Source organism: Leptonychotes weddellii, chromosome 7 (assembly GCF_054177405.1).
Source record: "Leptonychotes weddellii isolate Sample4059 chromosome 7, ASM5417740v2, whole genome shotgun sequence".
Classification (NCBI taxonomy): domain Eukaryota; kingdom Metazoa; phylum Chordata; class Mammalia; order Carnivora; family Phocidae; genus Leptonychotes; species Leptonychotes weddellii.
The window spans coordinates 127,038,778-127,057,995 of record NC_138375.1 but is presented as its reverse complement, the minus strand read 5'-3'; the positions used below and the strand labels follow the sequence as shown (position 1 = coordinate 127,057,995).

General features: G+C 35.9%; 1 protein-coding gene across 1 annotated transcript in view; it reads right to left on the bottom strand.

The window, feature by feature from the left end:
* Positions 1-66: 66 nt before the first annotated feature.
* The window catches only part of DTWD2 (DTW motif tRNA-uridine aminocarboxypropyltransferase 2), a 31,699-nt gene continuing 12,547 nt past the window's right edge, over positions 67-19,218 (bottom strand). The window contains exons 2-4 of the mRNA XM_006728616.3: positions 7,961-8,051; positions 4,706-4,800; positions 67-2,095 (exon numbers count right to left, since the gene is read on the bottom strand). Coding sequence (XP_006728679.2) covers positions 1,894-2,095; positions 4,706-4,800; positions 7,961-8,051 — 388 coding nt within the window. The 3' untranslated portion in view covers positions 67-1,893. The remainder of the gene's footprint in view (positions 2,096-4,705; positions 4,801-7,960; positions 8,052-19,218) is intronic.

Sequence of the window (19,218 nt, the reverse complement as noted above, 5' to 3'; positions counted from 1 at the left end):
CTCCTGGGTATTTACCCCAAAGACACAGATGTAGTGAAAAGAAGGGCCATATGCACCCCAATGTTCACAGCAGCAATGTCTGCAATAGCCAAACTGTGGAAAGAGCCGAGATGCCCTTCAACAGAAGAATGGATAAAGAAGATGTGGTCCATATATACAATGGAATATTACTCAGCCATCAGAAAGGATGAATACCCAACTTTTACATCAACATGGATGGGACTAGAGGAGATTATGCTAAGTGAAATAAGTCAAGCAGAGAAAGTCAATTATCATATGGTTTCACTTATTTGTGGAACATAAGGAATAGCATGGAGGACATTAGGAGAAGGAAGGAAAAATGAAGGGAGGGAAATCAGAGGGAGAGACGAACCATGTGAGACTATGAACTCTGAGAAACAAACAGGGTTTTAGAGGGGAGCGGGGTGGGAGGATGGGTTAGCCTGGTGATGGGTTTAAGGAGGGCACGTATTGCATGGAGCACTGGGTGTTACATGAAAACAATGGATCGTGGATCACCACATCAAAAACTAATGATGTACTGTATGGTGACTAACATAATAAAATTTTAAAAAAATTAAAAAATAAAAATAAAAATAAAAAAATAAAGGCTAATACTTTCAAAAGCTAAATAAAATAGAGAAACATCTTTTGAGTATGCTCACGGGGAAAAGAGCGTGTGCGTGTGAGTGATTAGAGAGAACAAAGGATATAATTCAGAATAAATTAAAATAAGTATTTAAGAATATATTCAGGTATATGGCCACCAATTTGTTAACTCAGGTGAAAGGAGTAATTCCCCAAAAAAGATAAAAGTTACTTAAAAACTGAACCAAATAGAAAGAGAAAGGTTGAATAATTTCCATAAGAGTTTGAAAGAAGGGTTTAAAAGTTATCATTTTTAAAAAGACCAGGAGCAGGTGGTTTCACCAATGAGTTCATTCTAATTTTTAAAAAGCAAGAATTTCAATATTATTTGAACTATTGCAGGCCACAGGAAAATATTAAAATCTCGCCCATTCATTTGGTGAAGTTAAGATTATCTTAGAACCCGGATGTGAGGGCGATCTGGCTGCGACATCTGTCACCCCATTGATCGCCAGGGTTGATTCAGCTGATCTGGCTGGCTAGGCGGGTGTCCCCTTCCTCCCTCACCGCTCCATGTGCGTCCCTCCCGAAGCTGTGTGCTCGGTCGAAGAGGACGACCTTCCCCAATAGAGGAGGACCGTTCTTCGGTCAAGGGTATACAAGTAGCTGCGCTCCCCTGCTAGAACCTCCAAACAAGCTCTCAAGATTATCTTAGAACCCAAACCTGGTAACAAAAGTATAAAAAATACATAAATTATAATTCAATGGCCTCAAAAATTTCAGCAATTTATCAAAAGGATAATATAAAATGATCAAGTGGAGTTCTTTCAAAGAATACAAGAATGGCTCACTATAGGACATGTATCATCATCAACAAATTGAGGGATAATCTAATTATGATAATGAATGACAAAAAAAGTATTTCATAAAAATTCAGTCATTCCTAATACGAACAGGTAATTTAGTTACCAAATAGAAGTATTTAAATATAACACTTAACAAAAACATTAATACACACATAAATAATTAATCCTTAGACTCCACTGATTAAATGTCTGAGATACTCTTAATATAGCTGAATGCTTAAATTATGGTGAAGTTTGGTGGTATGAATTGAGAAAGATGAATAGGTTTCAAACTTTCTACATATACATATCAAACGCACATACATGCACATATCTATGTACATGCATTCACACACATAAATACCATAAAATCCTTATATAAAAATGTATGTGAATCCCCTCACAGAAAATATATACAACATACATAATTACACATTTGTGCTTATTCTATGTTAAAATACTAGTTTACCTGTTTGGGGAGTCGGAACAAGGAATTCTTATAGAAAATATCCTTAGCCTGGCTCCATGTACCATCAATGATGATGATTGTGGAAGGATAAATAGGAGAATCTAATATAAATTCTTCCAAATTAGCAGCTTCAGCCCCTGGATATAATATTAATGTATCAGACTTCCGACAAACAGTTGAAAGTTCAGGATCTCTAAAAATTTAAAAAGAAAACCATCATTAGCTTGTGAGGGAAAAAAAGTTTAACTATTCTTAGCATAGTTCCTTTAGAAATACACATCAAAGCATTTTGGGGGTGCCTGGGTGGCTCAGTTGGTTAAGCGACTGCTTTCGGCTCAGGTCATGATCCTGGAGTCCCTGGATCGAGTCCCGCATCGGGCTCCCTGCTCGGCAGGGAGCCTGCTTCTCCCTCTGACCCTCCCCCCTCTCATGTGCTCTCTCTCTCATTCTCTCTGTCTCAAATAAATAAAGTCTTTAAAAAAAAAAAGCATTTTGGTACTGGAGATGTAAGAATGAATGAGACAGCCTCTGTCTGCAAGCAACAAAACAACCTTGAAGGGTTGAGCTAAAGAGTTAAAGCTAAAAGAGTCTACTGAAGACAATAAACGGCATCTTCTTCAAACTGATAAATGGCATCTACAAAAATTTACGTCAATATCATATTTTGCAATTTCCCTTGAGATTGGGATCAAGGTAAAAATGTCGGCTTTCAACACTCCTAATACACATCGTACTAAAGTTCCCAGTTATTGCAATAAAGCAAGAAAAAGAAATAAAAGGCATAAAGATCAAAAATGACCTTATTAGCAGATGATAATGCTACTTCCATAGAAAGTTCTAGGGAAGCTACAAAACAATTTCAGTAAGTACCAAATGAATTTAGAAAGATACAGGGATGATACACAAGACCCAACTGTTTTCTTATATACTAGAGGTAAAAAATTGAAGGTAAGTATTTTTAAATTCCATTTACAAAGAATACCAAAAGCACTAGGTTTCTTAACCATTCCTCCATGGTTATGTCATGTACTCTAAAAAAAGCTTAAATTATTATCATTCAATTGCCAGATTAATAATTAATTAATAATATTAATTGGCTTTAGCTTAAAAATCCATCAGTGAGGGCGCCTGGGTGGCTCAGTTGGTTAAGCGACTGCCTTCAGCTCAGGTCATGATCCCACAGTCCTGAGATCGAGTCCGACATCGGGCTCCCTGCTCTGCGGGGAGCCTGCTTCTCCCTCTCCCACTCCCCCTGCTTGTGTTCCCTCTCTCGCTGTGTCTCTCTCTGTCAAATAAATAAATAAGATCTTTAAAAAAAAAAAAAAAATCCATCAGTGAATAAAAATTTACTGAAAAAGTACTATATTAGGCTCCAAAGGAAAAAACTGAACTACTTAATATAATAGATTCAAAATGTGATGAGCTATTTGAAAATGCATCAAGTTTCTCATCCACAAACACACTTGTGGAGGGACTAGATAGCCAAATGTCAGGAATGACCCAGATAGTTTAGATACTCAACACTTCTGCAATGAAATAATCTGGATCCAAGCTGGCAGGTGGATCAAGTTTGGATATATCTGTATCCACCTATGAATTATATAGAGACTACCATTCATTATAAAGAGACCCTACGTGAAAGAAATGCCACAATGTAAATGATATGGACACTCCCCACGTGAAGGGCTCTGGATCTCACGCACATTCCCAACAAATGGCAAAATTCACAACAGCACCACCAAGCTCAGAGCAAATCTCATCTCCGAGGGCAAGGCAATGAGAAAAGTGTTCCTAAACAATAGTTTCAGAGAAGGGAAAAAAATGCTTTTATAAAGTTCTAACATGATATCATTTTCATAATTTGAAACTAAATAATAAAGGAACCTAAAATAACAAAGGAAGGGAAAAGTTTGGTCAATTCCCTGGGTTTGGAGCTATTACTAGCCTTACTTAGCATTTTCGTAAGTGGACTGGAAAAGAAATCTCTGTATTTTCAAAAGAAATTAAATTTTGCATATAAAAATATACTTAACTGTGCGGGTAAGACAAAATCAGTGAAGGCTTTGTGAATGGGCAGGAAAGCAAAAAAATATGCTTCAAAGATAAGAAAAGACTTGTAGAAAAATTTAAATATACACATAGTATATAATATGTATTTATGATAATGGGTTATGTACTAGAGTATGAAATAAGATCCAAGAACATTATAGAACTGTCAGTGAAGTTACCAACTAATGAGCTGCTACCTATAAAAATACTGGGTCTCATCAAAAAGCGTATTTTAAGTATGACAGGAGAAGGCATTCTATCCTTTAAAAAAATGTGATGTGCCTATAACAAGAATACTAAATATAGTACTAGTCACCGTGCCTTAGGAAAGCCTTAATGAGCTAGAATTGGATAAATATGTGTTCATTTACATAAATGTATATCATATATAATTGTTAATTTAAAAAAAGAAAGAAGAAAAAACACAACTAAATCTAATACAAGTACTCCACCATCTTGAAGGCAGTTTTAACAAAAATGAAAGAGTAAGTACATGCCTTTTAGCTCAACATACATTCCTATAGAATTGAGATAATCCCTCTGTTTATTACATTTTGGCCTGTGTTTTCTGAGGGTGTTTTTGTTCATGTTTTGATTTGTCCTGTATTATTTTGAAAAAGAAGGCAAAACAATTTTTTTTTTTACCTCTTCCAATATACCACGCGCTGGGTCTGATGGATAAGGTGAAGGAAACCATTTTTTAAAGATCTGTGTAGGTAAGACTTATTCTCAATTGCCCTAAAAGGTAATTTACCTTTCTTCACTGAAGCGACGACCAATCTTGACTTTACACTTGTCCTGGGGGAGGCATGCTGTTAATAGGGGAACTGTCCGCAACACTTTGTTTTCCTTTAATTAAAAAATTAATTAAAACATAGGTTTTCGTTTAGACAAACACACATTTAAAACTTTCATGATAAACATCTGAATCATGACATGATATATAACTTTCACAAGACTTTTATTACAGACCACAGTTTAATAAAAAGAGCTATAGTTTTTCTGATTTATCAGTATTAAACATAAATGCACATTTTCATTCTACTTGAGTGTGTTTAGAGGTTTACTGATCAAATGAGAAGATAACGTTAACCCAAATAATGGTTAAGATTATGAAAAATGAAATCTGTATTTAACTAAATTGAATCATTTATTCTGACAAATTTTATTTCCGTAGTAATTACATTTTGTAGTACGTCAACTTGAAGACAATTGCCTAAATCTTTATGTCCAGAAAAGAAGGAAGTGCTGAAAAAAACAAAGTCATGGGGCACATCAAAGTGACAGAGAAGCCAATCTTAAAGAGCTCCCCATGACCAAAATGGTACAATTTGAGTAACAAAGTAAGGAGCAAAGTATTTGGATTATGACCCAAAATACAAAATAAATAAATAGGAGAGAAGAGATAAATCTTCCTTATAGAAGAATTCCAAGTAGTAAACGTAAGTACTCAGTACTCCAGGAGGTGGAGCTTAATGTCTCCTACCCATCTGAATGTGGGCTGGATTTACGGCCTACTTCCAAACAATAATATGGAAAGGGAAAAATATAATAACCTTAGAGCAGAGAAATCTGGTGACCATTCCTGTAAACTCCATTAACTATCATCAGTGTTTTTTTCCAACATCCTAGCTTCCAACACTGAAAACCACCTTTCCTGTCACAACAATTCTATCCTTTATCCTAGTATACCCAGCTGATTTGCTATTTTGCCGGAGCCTGCCTCTTCTCGGTTATTTTCGTCTACAGTGATCAGTCACTGTCTGGCTCTTCTCCACTGGCCCGACTGGAAATGTTAAGCCTGATCTAATAAGTGCCAGGAGCCCTCTCTAAGCAGTTCACCTACATAAAGACCCCTGTTACCTCTATTAGTTTATATAACATTACTTATATATATCCTCAGAGCAAATAATGTGACCACTATAGCACATTAATACACACAGCATATTAATACACAAAAGAGTGATGTTTCATATGAATTTACTAAAGTAATGAAAAATAAGTTTATAATAATATTACATTATAAACTTATGTTTATAACAGAAACAAAAACTATGGTAGTAACAGTATTCAACACACACACAAATACACCCTTTGGGGACATTTTTGTGTTAACCTCTTTTGTCCTAGGTCTCTGAAGTGTTGATTAAAATAATATGAAAAGGTAAATCTAGAAACACCAAGAGTAGTTAAATTCATCTACCTAAAAGTTGGAAAACGAAATAGGAGAGTCAGAATTTGTTGGGATTTGCAACTACAAAGAACATGTAGCAAGCTGGAGCTGTGAGGAGCCTGAAACCAATCTGGAGCAGCTCCTACAACGAATGGGATGAGGAGAGGCGAAGTGAGAGGTTTAAGACATTTTCCAGTATGTCCTCCTGTTTTCTTCCCTCCTTACTATATAGCTATGATACTATGACACATAGTACTTAAACTACTCTCCAAACTTCTACCAACATACGTATATATGTCAAATTAAATAGTGCAGTGCCAAAAGATTTAAAATGTTCCCAGAAACACTCCCCACTACCACTTCCCAAAGCCAATCACTTTAATTTTTTCAGCTATTTCTTCTAGTGGTTATCTCCATATTTGTATAAAACGTGTGTCTTACTATTTCTTGATTTATCAATTTTAAATATTATTTACAAACTACCATTTATCATCATCATCATAGCTGACTCTAATGTACATAATTCTAAGTACATTATAGATAGATGGATAGAGAGATAGACGGATTCATTTACCGCTCACAATAAACCAGTAAAGCAGTGTATCTTTTATCATGTCCATTTTCGTAATGATGAAACTAAAGCACAGAGAGGTTAATTAACTTGCCCAGGGTTACAGTTAACAGAACTATTAAGGCTTTAAATTCAAGTAATCTGGCTCCAGAGCCCTTACTCTTAGCTAATGCACTATATAACCACAGCCTCTTATAATAAATGAGGATTTACCTTTCTTCCATCACTCCTTACCATCACATCTCTCATATTTTTAATTAAATCAATAAACAGTGCTTATGTCACTATGGCTACATTAACACTGTTCACAAATAAAGGCCACACGGTTTCACAGAACATTTCTTCCTTATAGATATTTTTGTTACTTTTGAGATAACTGTTTTATTTTATTCTTAAGCTTTTGAGATAACTGTTTTATTTTTAAGTACTTTTTTAGATACTGATACCTACTCTTTAAAATGCTCCATCGTATCACCTCCATATCATCTACTCCACCAAATCATCTTTTCCCAAAGCCTCCTCCTAAAGCCTATCTAAATGGTCTTCAATCACTTTTTAGGGGGAGTCATCAAACTGGAATGCTCTATTACAGTTCTATATATTTGCTCTATTCATTAAAGGAATAAAACTTTATTTTATACGGGCGCCTGGGTGGCTCAGTTGGTTAAGCGACTGCCTTCGGCTCAGGTCATGATCCTGGAGTCCCTGGATCAAGTCCCGCATCGGGCTCCCTGCTCGGCAGGGAGTCTGCTTTGCCCTCTGACCCTATCCCCTCTCATGTGTTCTCTCTCATTCTCTCTCTCTCAAATAAATAAAAAAATCTTTAAAAAAAAAAAAACAACTTTATTTTATACATTCTTTTTATAAAACTGAAATACTGACAGTTACTTCTACTTCAACAAAAAACATTAAGAAATATAAGCTATGATCAAAATTAAAAAAGCAATGATTTTCTTAGTTCTTCACTCATAAAATTTCATTTTTTCTTCACACAAAATTGTTGATGTTCCAAATTTCTATACTATTCAATTACCATTTTTATGAAATAATACAGTTTTATGAAATAACAATGTTTATGTCTCTATAGCATATGACACGACACTATAATACATAAAAGAAACTTTTTTCCCAAAGACAAAGCATTTATCATCAATTTATTTTCAGAAATGTTAAAAAGCTGGAAGGCATGAGTATGTTCATCAGTGTGTTTCCTCTTACATACTAATAATATTCTATTTCAAATTATGAATTTTACAAAATCTTACCTCTGCTGGATGCTGAATTATGTACAAATGAGTAGAGATGTGCAGAGGATGCAATGGTAGAAATGGACACAAACATACTTTCTGAGGCCGGCTGAAGAGCAGGAAAAAAAAAAAAAGAAAATCTGTAAATGTTTAAAATACAGTGATATATAACAATAACCTAAAACTGGAACATAATCCCTCTTCTTTATGTAAAGAGATTTGCTGAAGATGCATTCTTTTAAAATGAAACACCAAGAATGAATTTAATCAATTACACTTTAGAAATGAGAATTTGGAGCAATGCCTGGGTGGCTCAGTTGGTTAAGCATCTGCCTTCTGCTCAGGTCATGATCCCAGGGTCCTGGGATCGGGTCCCGAATCGGGCTCCCTGCTCATTAGGGAGCCTGCTTCTCCCTCTGCCTGCCGCTCCCCCTGCTTGTGCTCTCTCTCTCTCTGACAAGTAAATAAATAAAAAAAATATTTTTAAAAAAAGAAATGAGAATTTCAAAAAGGATTCAAGTAAATTCTGTACCATCTATATAGGTCAAAGTACCTCAAAAAATCCTGTCTTAGTTATCATTAGTGAAGAATAATCATAAGCCACCATCATGGTCTTTTTATTCATGAAGCAACACTTCTACTAACTGGCATTCCAAATCAAGAATAGATCCGATATCAAAGAGAAACCTGGCAACTCTTCTAAATCATCTGATATTGGAAGGAACAATATGATAAAATATAAGACTATAATTACCACCTAGAAGAGAGTTCTAATCAAACTTGCCAATCAATCAACACAAAGAGCTTACTATCGTAAAAAGAAACCCAAATGGGCCACCAGATTATATTTAGCTAAAACTGTATCCACAGAACGTCTGTCTTATCCATTTATTTTCCCTTTTGTTATTGTTCATTTTGTTTTTGTTGTACTTGCTTTTTAGTGCTTTACTATTGTTTCAGTAACACTTATGACTCATTACAAAATTCAAATGGAGTAAAGTATATATTTCCATCTCAGTCCTCCAAACTAGGGGATTCTCTTCCCTAGGGGCAACCAATGACCAGTTCCTTGTGTGTCTTTCCAAATGTATTATAGAAATATACATGGATCTCCTACCATTAAATCCCGTATTTGATATGTGTGTTTATAATATGAAATTCACCAAGCAGCCAGGTATCATGGGAGTAAATTTTCATGACAGATCACTGCTGCAGGCAGACATTACATGCTATTACAACAATATACAAATGAATGCTACATTAAAGGGAATTCCCAACAGCATACTGTTACTGCTACAAAACTGAATGCTATCAACTCCTTCCTCAGTTTAACTTATGTAGAGTTATAGCCTGAGGTAAGAAATGATTACATTAATAAAGCACAGAGTGTGAGGAAATTGGTTCAATTGTATCTACCACCTCATTCTGTAAGAAACTGTCAAACCTATGTTAAAAACATATATATTAAAAAAATGGGTATCACCTTAAATGTCTGTAAATTGTATGACAGGCTATGAAAAAATGCAAAAAAACCCATCAAACACCCCATAAAGGAAACATCCACCTATCAGGAAAGTCAGAGAACTGCAAAATCCAGTCAAGTAAACAAGCTAAGTAGATACCGCAAATTTTTGTGGGCAGAAAACCACTAGGTAAAATGAACCCTGCAAATAACATCTTTAGTTCATCACACATATAGCGATTATAAAAGTCCTCAGTATGATACTTGAGATAGTGCAAAGAACTGCTCTGGATTTTGGTAGCTCTGGTTTTCATGTCTGACCAAAACTGCTATTCAAAAAAGGGAAAAAAAAAAAATCAGTTACCTGGAATCGTAGTTTCCTTCCTGGGAACACATCTTTGAACTTTAGGAAGATTTAGTATTAACCAGTTTGGAGAGTTCCACTTCCGGGATGACAGGGAAAGTGCTTCACAGACCCAGAGTCCAGTGAAATAAGCAAAGCTGACAAAAGCTATTTTAAAAAACAATCACTGAAAAATAGAGCTACCCTAGGATCCAGCGATCACACTACTGGGTAGTTTCCCAAAGAATACAAGAACACCTACTTCATAGGGATACATGCACCCCTATTTTATAGCAGCATCATTTACAATAGCCAAATCATGAAAGCAGCCCAAGTGTCCATGAATGGATAAAGAAGAGGTGGTATATATATACAATGAAATATTACTCAGCAGTAAAAAGAATGAAATCTTGCCATTTGCAACAACATGGATGGAGCTAGAGAGTATAATGCTAAACAAAATAAGTCAGACAGAGAAAGACAAATACCATATGATTTCACTATTATGTGGAATTTGAGAAACAAAACAAAGGGGGAAAAAAAGAGAGAGAGGCAAACCAAGAAACAGACTTAACTATAGAGGACAAACTGATGGTTGCCAGAGGGGAGGTGAGTGGGGGGAATGGGGGAAATAGGTGATGGGGATTAAAGACAGCACTTAGGATGAGCATGAATGAGCACCAAGTGATGTATGGAATTCTTGAATCACTGTATCATACACTTAAAAGTAATATAATACTGAATGTTAACTAACTAGAATGAAAATTAAAAGTTTAAAACAAACCAAAAAAACCAATCACTGAAGAAAGTCTCTGGAAACTGCCCTAGGTGCATATTCAAAGGAAGAAACATTATTCAAGAAAATCTACTAAAAGTTGGTACTGGGACAGTTTGTGGCATCTGAGCCATAACCGATTTCCTACTTTGCCCCAGCTCAAGTTGACAAACTCCACTCCTGGTAGGTGAGCTCCATCTCTGCTCTTAATCAAGGCGTACCCTGTATGTCACAAAAAAGGCAGGCCACCAGCATTTCTCATCCCCTCCAACTCCAAGCAGAAGAGGCTACATTCCTGGTGAGGGCGACCAAGAGAGCAGAGGTGGCCTTCCTCCACACAGCCTCCACCTATAAAACAGAAGCTTGACCACCGTGCAGGAGGCTGGCTGGCGACGCTGGAGCTCCAAGAGCGGTCAACCTAGTTTGCTCACAGGACAAAAGTTCTACACCAGAAGCAACCCTGTGCCCAGAACAGTGGCTAGGAGAGTTTGCCCAAGAGAGGCAGACTGTAAGAAAAGAGAGCTCTGAAGCTCTTCCCAAAGGAACCAAATCCATTTGAAACAGAGTGTGAGCAAGTTCAAGCCTGGGTGCTCTCAAAGATAATGACTCCCCCCGTTTTTAAAATATATATATATTTTATTTACTTATTTGACAGAGAGAGAGCATGCACAAGCAAGGGGAGCAGCAGGCAGAGGGAGAAGCAGGCTCCCCGCTGAGCAGGGAGCCCAATGCTGGGCTCCATCCCAGGACCCTGAGATCATAACCTGAGCCGAAGGCAGACACTTAACCAACTGAGCCACCCAGGTGCCCGGATAATAACTCCTCTTAATGAAGACCAGCAAGCTATATGATAAACCAGCTAGATCATCAGAAAGAACCAAGAAGAGCACACCTGCTGTCAGAGCAAACCTCAGAGTGGCCTCAAAAACCACCCCTGGATCAGACTGTTGAGAAATTTACAGCCCGGGCACTGTATGGAAATGATAGGACAATCAGCTGGTAATTAGTGGAGCCTAACAAGCAGGATGTGATACCAAAAGAAGAAGGCAGCTTCAGAAAAAGATCTGGAAAAGTGAACTTCAAAGAGAATCCTGCTAAAACCTTTGTGAGAGTGGTGATGTTTGCACAACTCAGCTAATATAACGAAAACCTCTGACTTGTATACCTTAAAAGAATGAATGTCATGGTATGTGAATCATATCTTAATACAGCTGTTATTTTTAAAAATGTGAAATTGCAGTAGAAAAAGAATGTTCAACCTAATTAGGAGGAGAGAGGCGTTTTGTTACTATTGGCATTATCTGGAGGTGGCCTTCCTTCCCTACAATGTAAGCTGCAGGAGGGCGAAGACTTGGCCTTTTCACTTTTCACCCCAGCACCTAGCACAGTAAGCTATCGATAAATACTGAATACTTGAAGGAATACCTTTGCATTCCTTCTTGCCTCCACCTCGGAATGCCTTCCTCCTCCTACACAATTTCTTATTCTATCCCTTCATTTTCTAACATCAAATATTGATCTCTCCTTCATTTCTTCTCTAATACTTAAGCAATTAGTTTGTATCATAAATGAAATTTAGAATCTCAGATCTCCCTTTGCTGTAATTTGTGATCATTCTGGTAAGCAGTAGTACATAAGAGGCAAAAATATTTACTGAAGAAAATATTAAAAAAAAAAAACAGCATTTTATGTGTAAATACCATAACTATGATTTAAGCTAAAACTAATTGTTTTGGCTTCTACTTTGACAGGCTCATAAAACATCATTACCTATTTATTTTAAAGCATGTCCCCTTTATTAACCTAATTCTAATTCCAATTAGCTCAAACTAATAAAACTATAGTTCTTTAAAACACTTTGCATTCCAATTGATCAACTTTATGTTTAGCAAGTTACTTTATAATATAAATTTGTGCTTATTTGTTACTTTATTTTTTTTTAAAGATTTTATTTATTTATTCATGAGAGACAGAGAGAGAGAGAGAGAGAGAGAGGCAGAGGGAGAAGCAGGCTCCCAAGGAGCAGGGAGCCCAAAGCGGGACTCGATCCCAGGACCCCGGGATCATGACCTGAGCTGAAGGCAGACGCTTAACGACTGAGCCACCCAGGCGCCCTATTTGTTACTTTAATGGCAATTTTGCCCATAATTTCCTCCTCTGCCATGGTCTACACATACTGCAGTGGTGCCTAGCCGTCCAAGGGTTAAACCATCTCTTACCAAACCATTGGATAAGTAGCAGTACCTGTTCTCCTTCTAAAACCTCTTCCAAAAAACAAAAAAGTCTCCCTACAACCAAACTTAACTCCAGAAGGTTTAAATATTTCAAATTGATAATGGACTAAATAATTTATAAATTCAACAAATTTTTCTTCAAATATTTACTATACACCTAACTATGTGCCAGACATTAGGCACTTGGGATAATGAAACAGACAAAATTCCTGCCCTCATGGAGCTTATTTGTTCTGTCTGTGCCAGAAGGAATTTTTTAAAAGTTCCTTGCTTCCTATGAACTATTACAGTTGATAGGAAAATAGATACCAAATAACTACACATCAAAATTGACTATTTATAATAGTAAACATTCATTTTGAAATAAAAATAAAGGGGTGCCTGGGGCGCCAGGGTGGCTCAGTCAGTTAAGCATCTGCCTTCGGCTCAGGTCATGATCCCAGGGTCCTGGGATCGAGTCCCACATTGGGCTCCCTGCTCAGCGGGAAGCCTGCTTCTCCCTCTCCCTCTACCCCTCCCCAGCACTCATGCACTCTCTCTCACTCTCTCTCTCTCTCTTAAATAAATAAATAAATAAATAAATAAATAATAAAATCTTAAAAAAAAAAAAAATCCAAAGGATGCCTGGCTGACTCAGTACAGCATGCAACTCTTAACCTCCGGGTTATGAGTTCAAGCCCCATATTGGGTAGAGAGATTACTTAAAAGGTAAAATCTTAAAAAATAAATAAATAAAATAAAAACCAAGCTACTTCTAGAATTTATGTAGATCTGAAGAACAAATATTAATATCTGAAGAAATATCAACTGGTCAATTGGGTATATAGGCTTAGGGAATAACTATTAAGATATGTCACTGACAAGGTCATTCATTATCTTGCTATGTAATCTTGAGCACATCACAGGTTTTCAGTGTCCTCCTTCATAAAACTGATAACACACCAAGTAGGTTCTGGAGAATAACTCCTGAATTGTAGTCAAAGGTTATAAAAATATAATCATAAATGCCTAGTAGTTTTCAGCTAATTTATAATAGAATGACCAAAGTAGGAGTTGAGATTTTTCTCTCTTCTATCTTTGCAATGCTTTGTAAATGTAGAAGAGAGAAAAATTTACAATGCATTGCAAATGTATTATAAATACATTGGGATTTATTTTCTTTAAAATGTATACAACCCAATTAAGGTGAATTACAGTCTTAAAATATAAACGGAATTTCCAAATAATTTCCCTGAGGAAATGTTATGAAATAACCTTTTTCTTCTTTTCTCATTAAGGATGTAGGAATAAATATGTAGGTTTCCTTTCAGACTAAGATTGACTGGCTTCCTCGGTGAATGCTGTAATACAAGGGTAATCTGTCACTCCGGGCATGCTATCTCTGACAGGCTGTAGGCAAATAAAATTATATCTGACATAGAAGTAGAGATGCTAGGACTTACAAAAAACATCTTTCAAAAGCTTAATTAAATTCTTATATAATATTCACTGAAAGCTACTTTCTCATAGTACTGATTTTAATCAAGTAAATCTCACATAGGCAAACTTTAAAAATTAGTGAATAGATTTACAAGAATTACTATTTTTAAAGGATTTCTTTCATCCACCAAAGGCAAATGTAGAACCCAGAAAAATAGTGCACCTCAAATTTCCTAGTAGTCAACAAAATTTTTACAGTCCCAATGGAGTGAAAAAGCAAAGAACAAAGAGTCTCACAGCTTTTCAATAGATTACTTGAATAGATACACTGCATTACACATAAAAATGACAACAACTTTCTAATTTTAAAATAGGCTTTGAAAAACTAAATACCACAGTGCCCTCTACTGTCACTTTAAAGAAACTTAAATAAGCTATAAATAATTTTTAAATTTCTTAAACCATATTCAATATAAGCAATGAAAGAAGAAACAGCTCTTCATGATTAATATATTATAATAAAATTGTTATATAATAAATACAATGTTAAATAAATTTTCATGTCCTAAAGGGAATAAAAACAGATAATATCAGGGCGCTTGGGTGGCTCAGTTGGTTAAGCGACTGCCTTCGGCTCAGGTCATGATCCTGGAGTCCCTGGATCGAGTCCCACATCGGGCTCCCTGCTCGGCGGGGAGTCTGCTTCTCCCTCTGACCCTCCCCCCTCTCATGTGCTCTCTCTCTCTCAAATAAATCTTAAAAAAAAAAACATAATATCTACCATGTCTGACTACTTCAAGTATATCTAACAATGATACTCTCGTATCTGCCAAGGTTGCTTTTATCACCACCTTGTTTTTTGTTTTTTTTTTCTACTTTGTCAAACTTTATTTTTTTTTAATTTTTTATTCTTATGTTAATCCCCATACATTACATCATTAGTTTTAGATGTAGTGTTCCATGATTCACTGTTTGTGCATAACACCCAGTGCTCCATGCAGAATGTGCCCTCCTCAATACCCACCACCAGGCTAACCCATCCTCCCACACCCCCTCCCCTCTAGAACCCTCTAGAGTCCATCGTCTCTCATGCTTCGTCTACCCCTCCGATTTCCCCCCCTTCATTCTTCCCCTCCTGCTACCTTCTTCTTCTTCTTCTTTTTTTTTTTTTTTCTTAACATATATTGCATTATTTGTTTCAGAATCACCACCTTGTTTTATAACTTCTTCTGGGAGTACAGGAAGGCTAAGCTTAAAAAGAAAAAAAAAAATCACTGTTAGAAGAGAGAAAGTAATTCCATAAAGAGATTATCTTTAGATGAGACTTTCCAGAAAGCTGTGCCCCAGAGGGCATGTCTACAGCAGTGATTCCCAAAGTGGATTAAGTAAAATGAACCAATGGGTCATTACCACTTCTACTTTGAATTAAGCATTACTAATATTTATTATATGGAATAACACTCCCTCCTTGGGCTGATATGTCATATGGTAATGTGTTAGGATATGTGATGTCCTGATAGAAAAAGAGGCATTCCATAACATGGAGTGTTAACATTGGCACAATGACACCCACAAAGAAACTGTATACACTCGTAAAGAATCTGTTGAAGAAGTTCTAATTACACAATCACAAACGAGTAAGTTTATGGCAGAGCTGTTTCTTACCTATTCCTAGTTCAAATATTTCATCAGAGTTAAGAAATCAAATCTGATATGACAATAACATGATTTTTTTAATTAGGTTTTTCATTGTAATTCCACTATAGTTAACATACAGTGTTATCTTAGTTTTAGGTGTACAATATAGTGAGTCCACAATTCTACACATCACTGTTCATTATGATAAATGTACTCTATAATCCCCTTCACCTATTTCACCCATCCCCCCCCTCCCGCCACTGCCCCAGGCTGGTAACCATCAGTTTGTTCTCTATAGCTAAGAGTCTGTTTTTGGGTTTGTCTCTCTTCTTTTTTCCCTTTGCTCATTTATTTTGTTTCTTAAATTCCACATATGAGTGAAATCATATGGTATTTGTCTTTCTCTGACTGACTTATTTCGCTTAGCATAATACTCTCTAGCTCTACCCATGTTGTTGCAAATGGCAAGATTTCATTCTTATTATGGCTGAGTAATAGCCCATGTATCTTCCTTATCCATTCATCTATTGATGGACAGTCGGGCTGCTTCCATAACTTGGCTATTGCAGATAATACCACAATAAACACAGGTATCTCTTCAAATTAGTGTTTTTGTATTTGGGGGGTAAATATCTAGTAGTACAATTACTGGATGGTAGGGTAGCTCTATTTTTAACGTTCTGAGGAACCTTCATACTGAGGGCTGCACCAGTTTGCCTTCCCACCAACAGTGTAAGAGAGTTCTTTTTCTCCACAGCCTCACCTATACATGCCGTTTCTGGTGTTTTTTATTTTAGTCATTCTCACAGATAATGAGGTGATATATCTTCATAATTTTGATTTTTATTTCCCTGATGATAAGTGATGTTGAGCATGTTTTCATGGGTCTGTTGGCCATTTGGAGGTCTTCTTTGGAAAAATGTCTGTTCGTGTCTTCTGCCTATTTTTTAATTGGATTATTTGTTTAGGTATTGAGTTGTATCAGTTCTTTATATATTTTAGATACTAACCCTGTATCAGATATGTCATTTGCAAATATTTATTCCCCTTCAATAGGTTGCCTTTTAGTTTTGTTGACTGTTTCCTTCACTGTGCAAGAGCTTTTTATTTTGATGTAGTCCCAACAGTCTTCCCTTTTATTTCCCTTGCCTCAGGAGACATATCTAGACAAATACTGCATTGGCTAATGTCAGAGAAATTACTGCCTGTGCTCTCCTGTAGGCTTTTTATGATTTCAGGTCTCACATTTAGGTTTTTAACCCTTTTTGAGCTTATTTTTGTGTGTGGTATAAGAAAGTGGTCCAGTTTCATTCTTTTGCATGAAGCTGTCCAGTTTTCCCAACACCATTTGCTGAAGATACTCTTTTTTCTCAATATATATACTTCCTCCTTTGTTGAAGATTAATTGACCATATAATTGTTGATTTATTTCTAGGTTTTCTATTCTGTTCCATTAATCTATGTGTCTATTTCTGTGCCAGTACCATACTGCTTTGATTACTACAGCTTTGTATTATATAACCTGAAGTCTGGAATTGTGATACCTCCATTTTTTTTTTTTTTTTTTAAGATTGCTTTACCTATTCAGGGTCTTTTGTGGTCCATACAAATTTTAGAATTGTTTGTTCTAGTTCTGTGAAAAATGCTGTTGGTATTTTGGATAGGGATTGCATTAAATCTGTACATTGCTTTGAGTAGCATAGACATTTTAACAAAATTTGTGCTTCAAATCCATGAGCATGGAATCCATTTCTTTGTGTTGTCTTCAATTTCTTTCATCAATGTTTGGTACAGTTGTAAATGGGATTGTTTTCTTAATTTCTCTTTTATTATTAGTGTATAGAAATGCAACATTTATGTACATTGATTTTGTATCATATGACTTTACTGAATTCATTTATTAGTTCTAGCAGTTTTTTGGTGGAGTCTTTAGGTATCATGTCATCTGCAAAGAGTGAAAGTTTTACTTTTTTTGGTGGAGTCTTTATAGTATCATGTCATCTGCAAAGAGTGAAAGTTTTACTTCTTCCTCACCAATGTGGATGCCTTTAATTTCTTTCTCTTATCTGATTGCTATGGCTCGGACTTCCAGTACTATGCTGAATAACAGTGGTGAAAATGGACATCTTTGCCCTGTTCCTGACCTTAGGGGAAAAGCTCTCAGTTTTTCCCCACTGACTATGTTAGCTGTGGGTTTTCATATAAGGCCTTTGTTATGTTCAGTTATGTTCCTTCTAAACCTACTTTGTTGAGAGGTTTTATCATGAATGGATATTGTACTTTGTCACATGCTTTTTCTACATTTAATGAGATGATCATATGGTTTTTATCCTTCCTCTTATTGATGTACTGTATCACACTGATTGATTTGCAAATATTGAACCACACTTGCATCCTGGAAATATTTCCCACTTGATTGTACGTTCTTTTCAAAGAACCAGCTCCTGGTTTCATTGATCTGTTCTACTGTTTTTTTAGTTTACAACAGTAAGTTTAAAAAACAGTATAAAGATTAGTTGAACTGTGGATTCACATCTTACTGTCTCTAACAATGAACTTCACCATATATATGTATTATGCCTCAAAATAATGGATAATGGCAGCATGATTCCATCACAGTAAGCAAAACATTTTTAAATGGTTTATTTCACGATTGCCTCTTCCTTTTTAAAATCTTTGTGTGTGTGTATGTTTTATGGGGCACATCATACATTAGTATATAATAAAATAAACATAGATAAATATGTCTATCTGCTAGAATTTCATCCAAATTTTTTAACTAACTGTGGTATGTAATCAAAATAATTCAGGAATCACTGGCCTAGAAATAAGCTTGTTCCAACTAAAGGAACTATAATCAAGAAAATTTTTAGTAAATTTTATTACAATTAAAGAAGTCTTAAGAGGAGCCAAATGTCTGAACAACAAAGTCTTGTGTCCAGAGAAATGACTATATAGAACAGCTATATAAAGCCCCTACTAAAACACAATGACAAAGCGACAGATCAACTAAGACTGAGAATCTTAAGTAATCATAAAGTAATCATCTATATTCAGTTACCCTATTATTTACTTTCTACTTTCTCCTGTTCTATAGAAATACAAAAATTTACAAAAAATAGCAAAACATCTTTCTTAGTAGCAAATTAAGTCACTCTTTCCTCTGCAAACTTTTATGTTATACTTTCATAATTTGTCTTAAATATTACTTAGGCATATTTGCTCTCACACTCAGTTCACTACAAATTTTAGAGGAAACAGCCTTTCTGCCCGTGGACGCCACCGAGTAAGCATCATTAAAGTCTCCCCTCCCACCGCCGTCATGTCTAAGTCAGAGTCTCCCAAAGAGCCTGAACAGCTGCGGAAGCTCTTCATCGGAGGTTTGAGCTTTGAAACAACCGATGA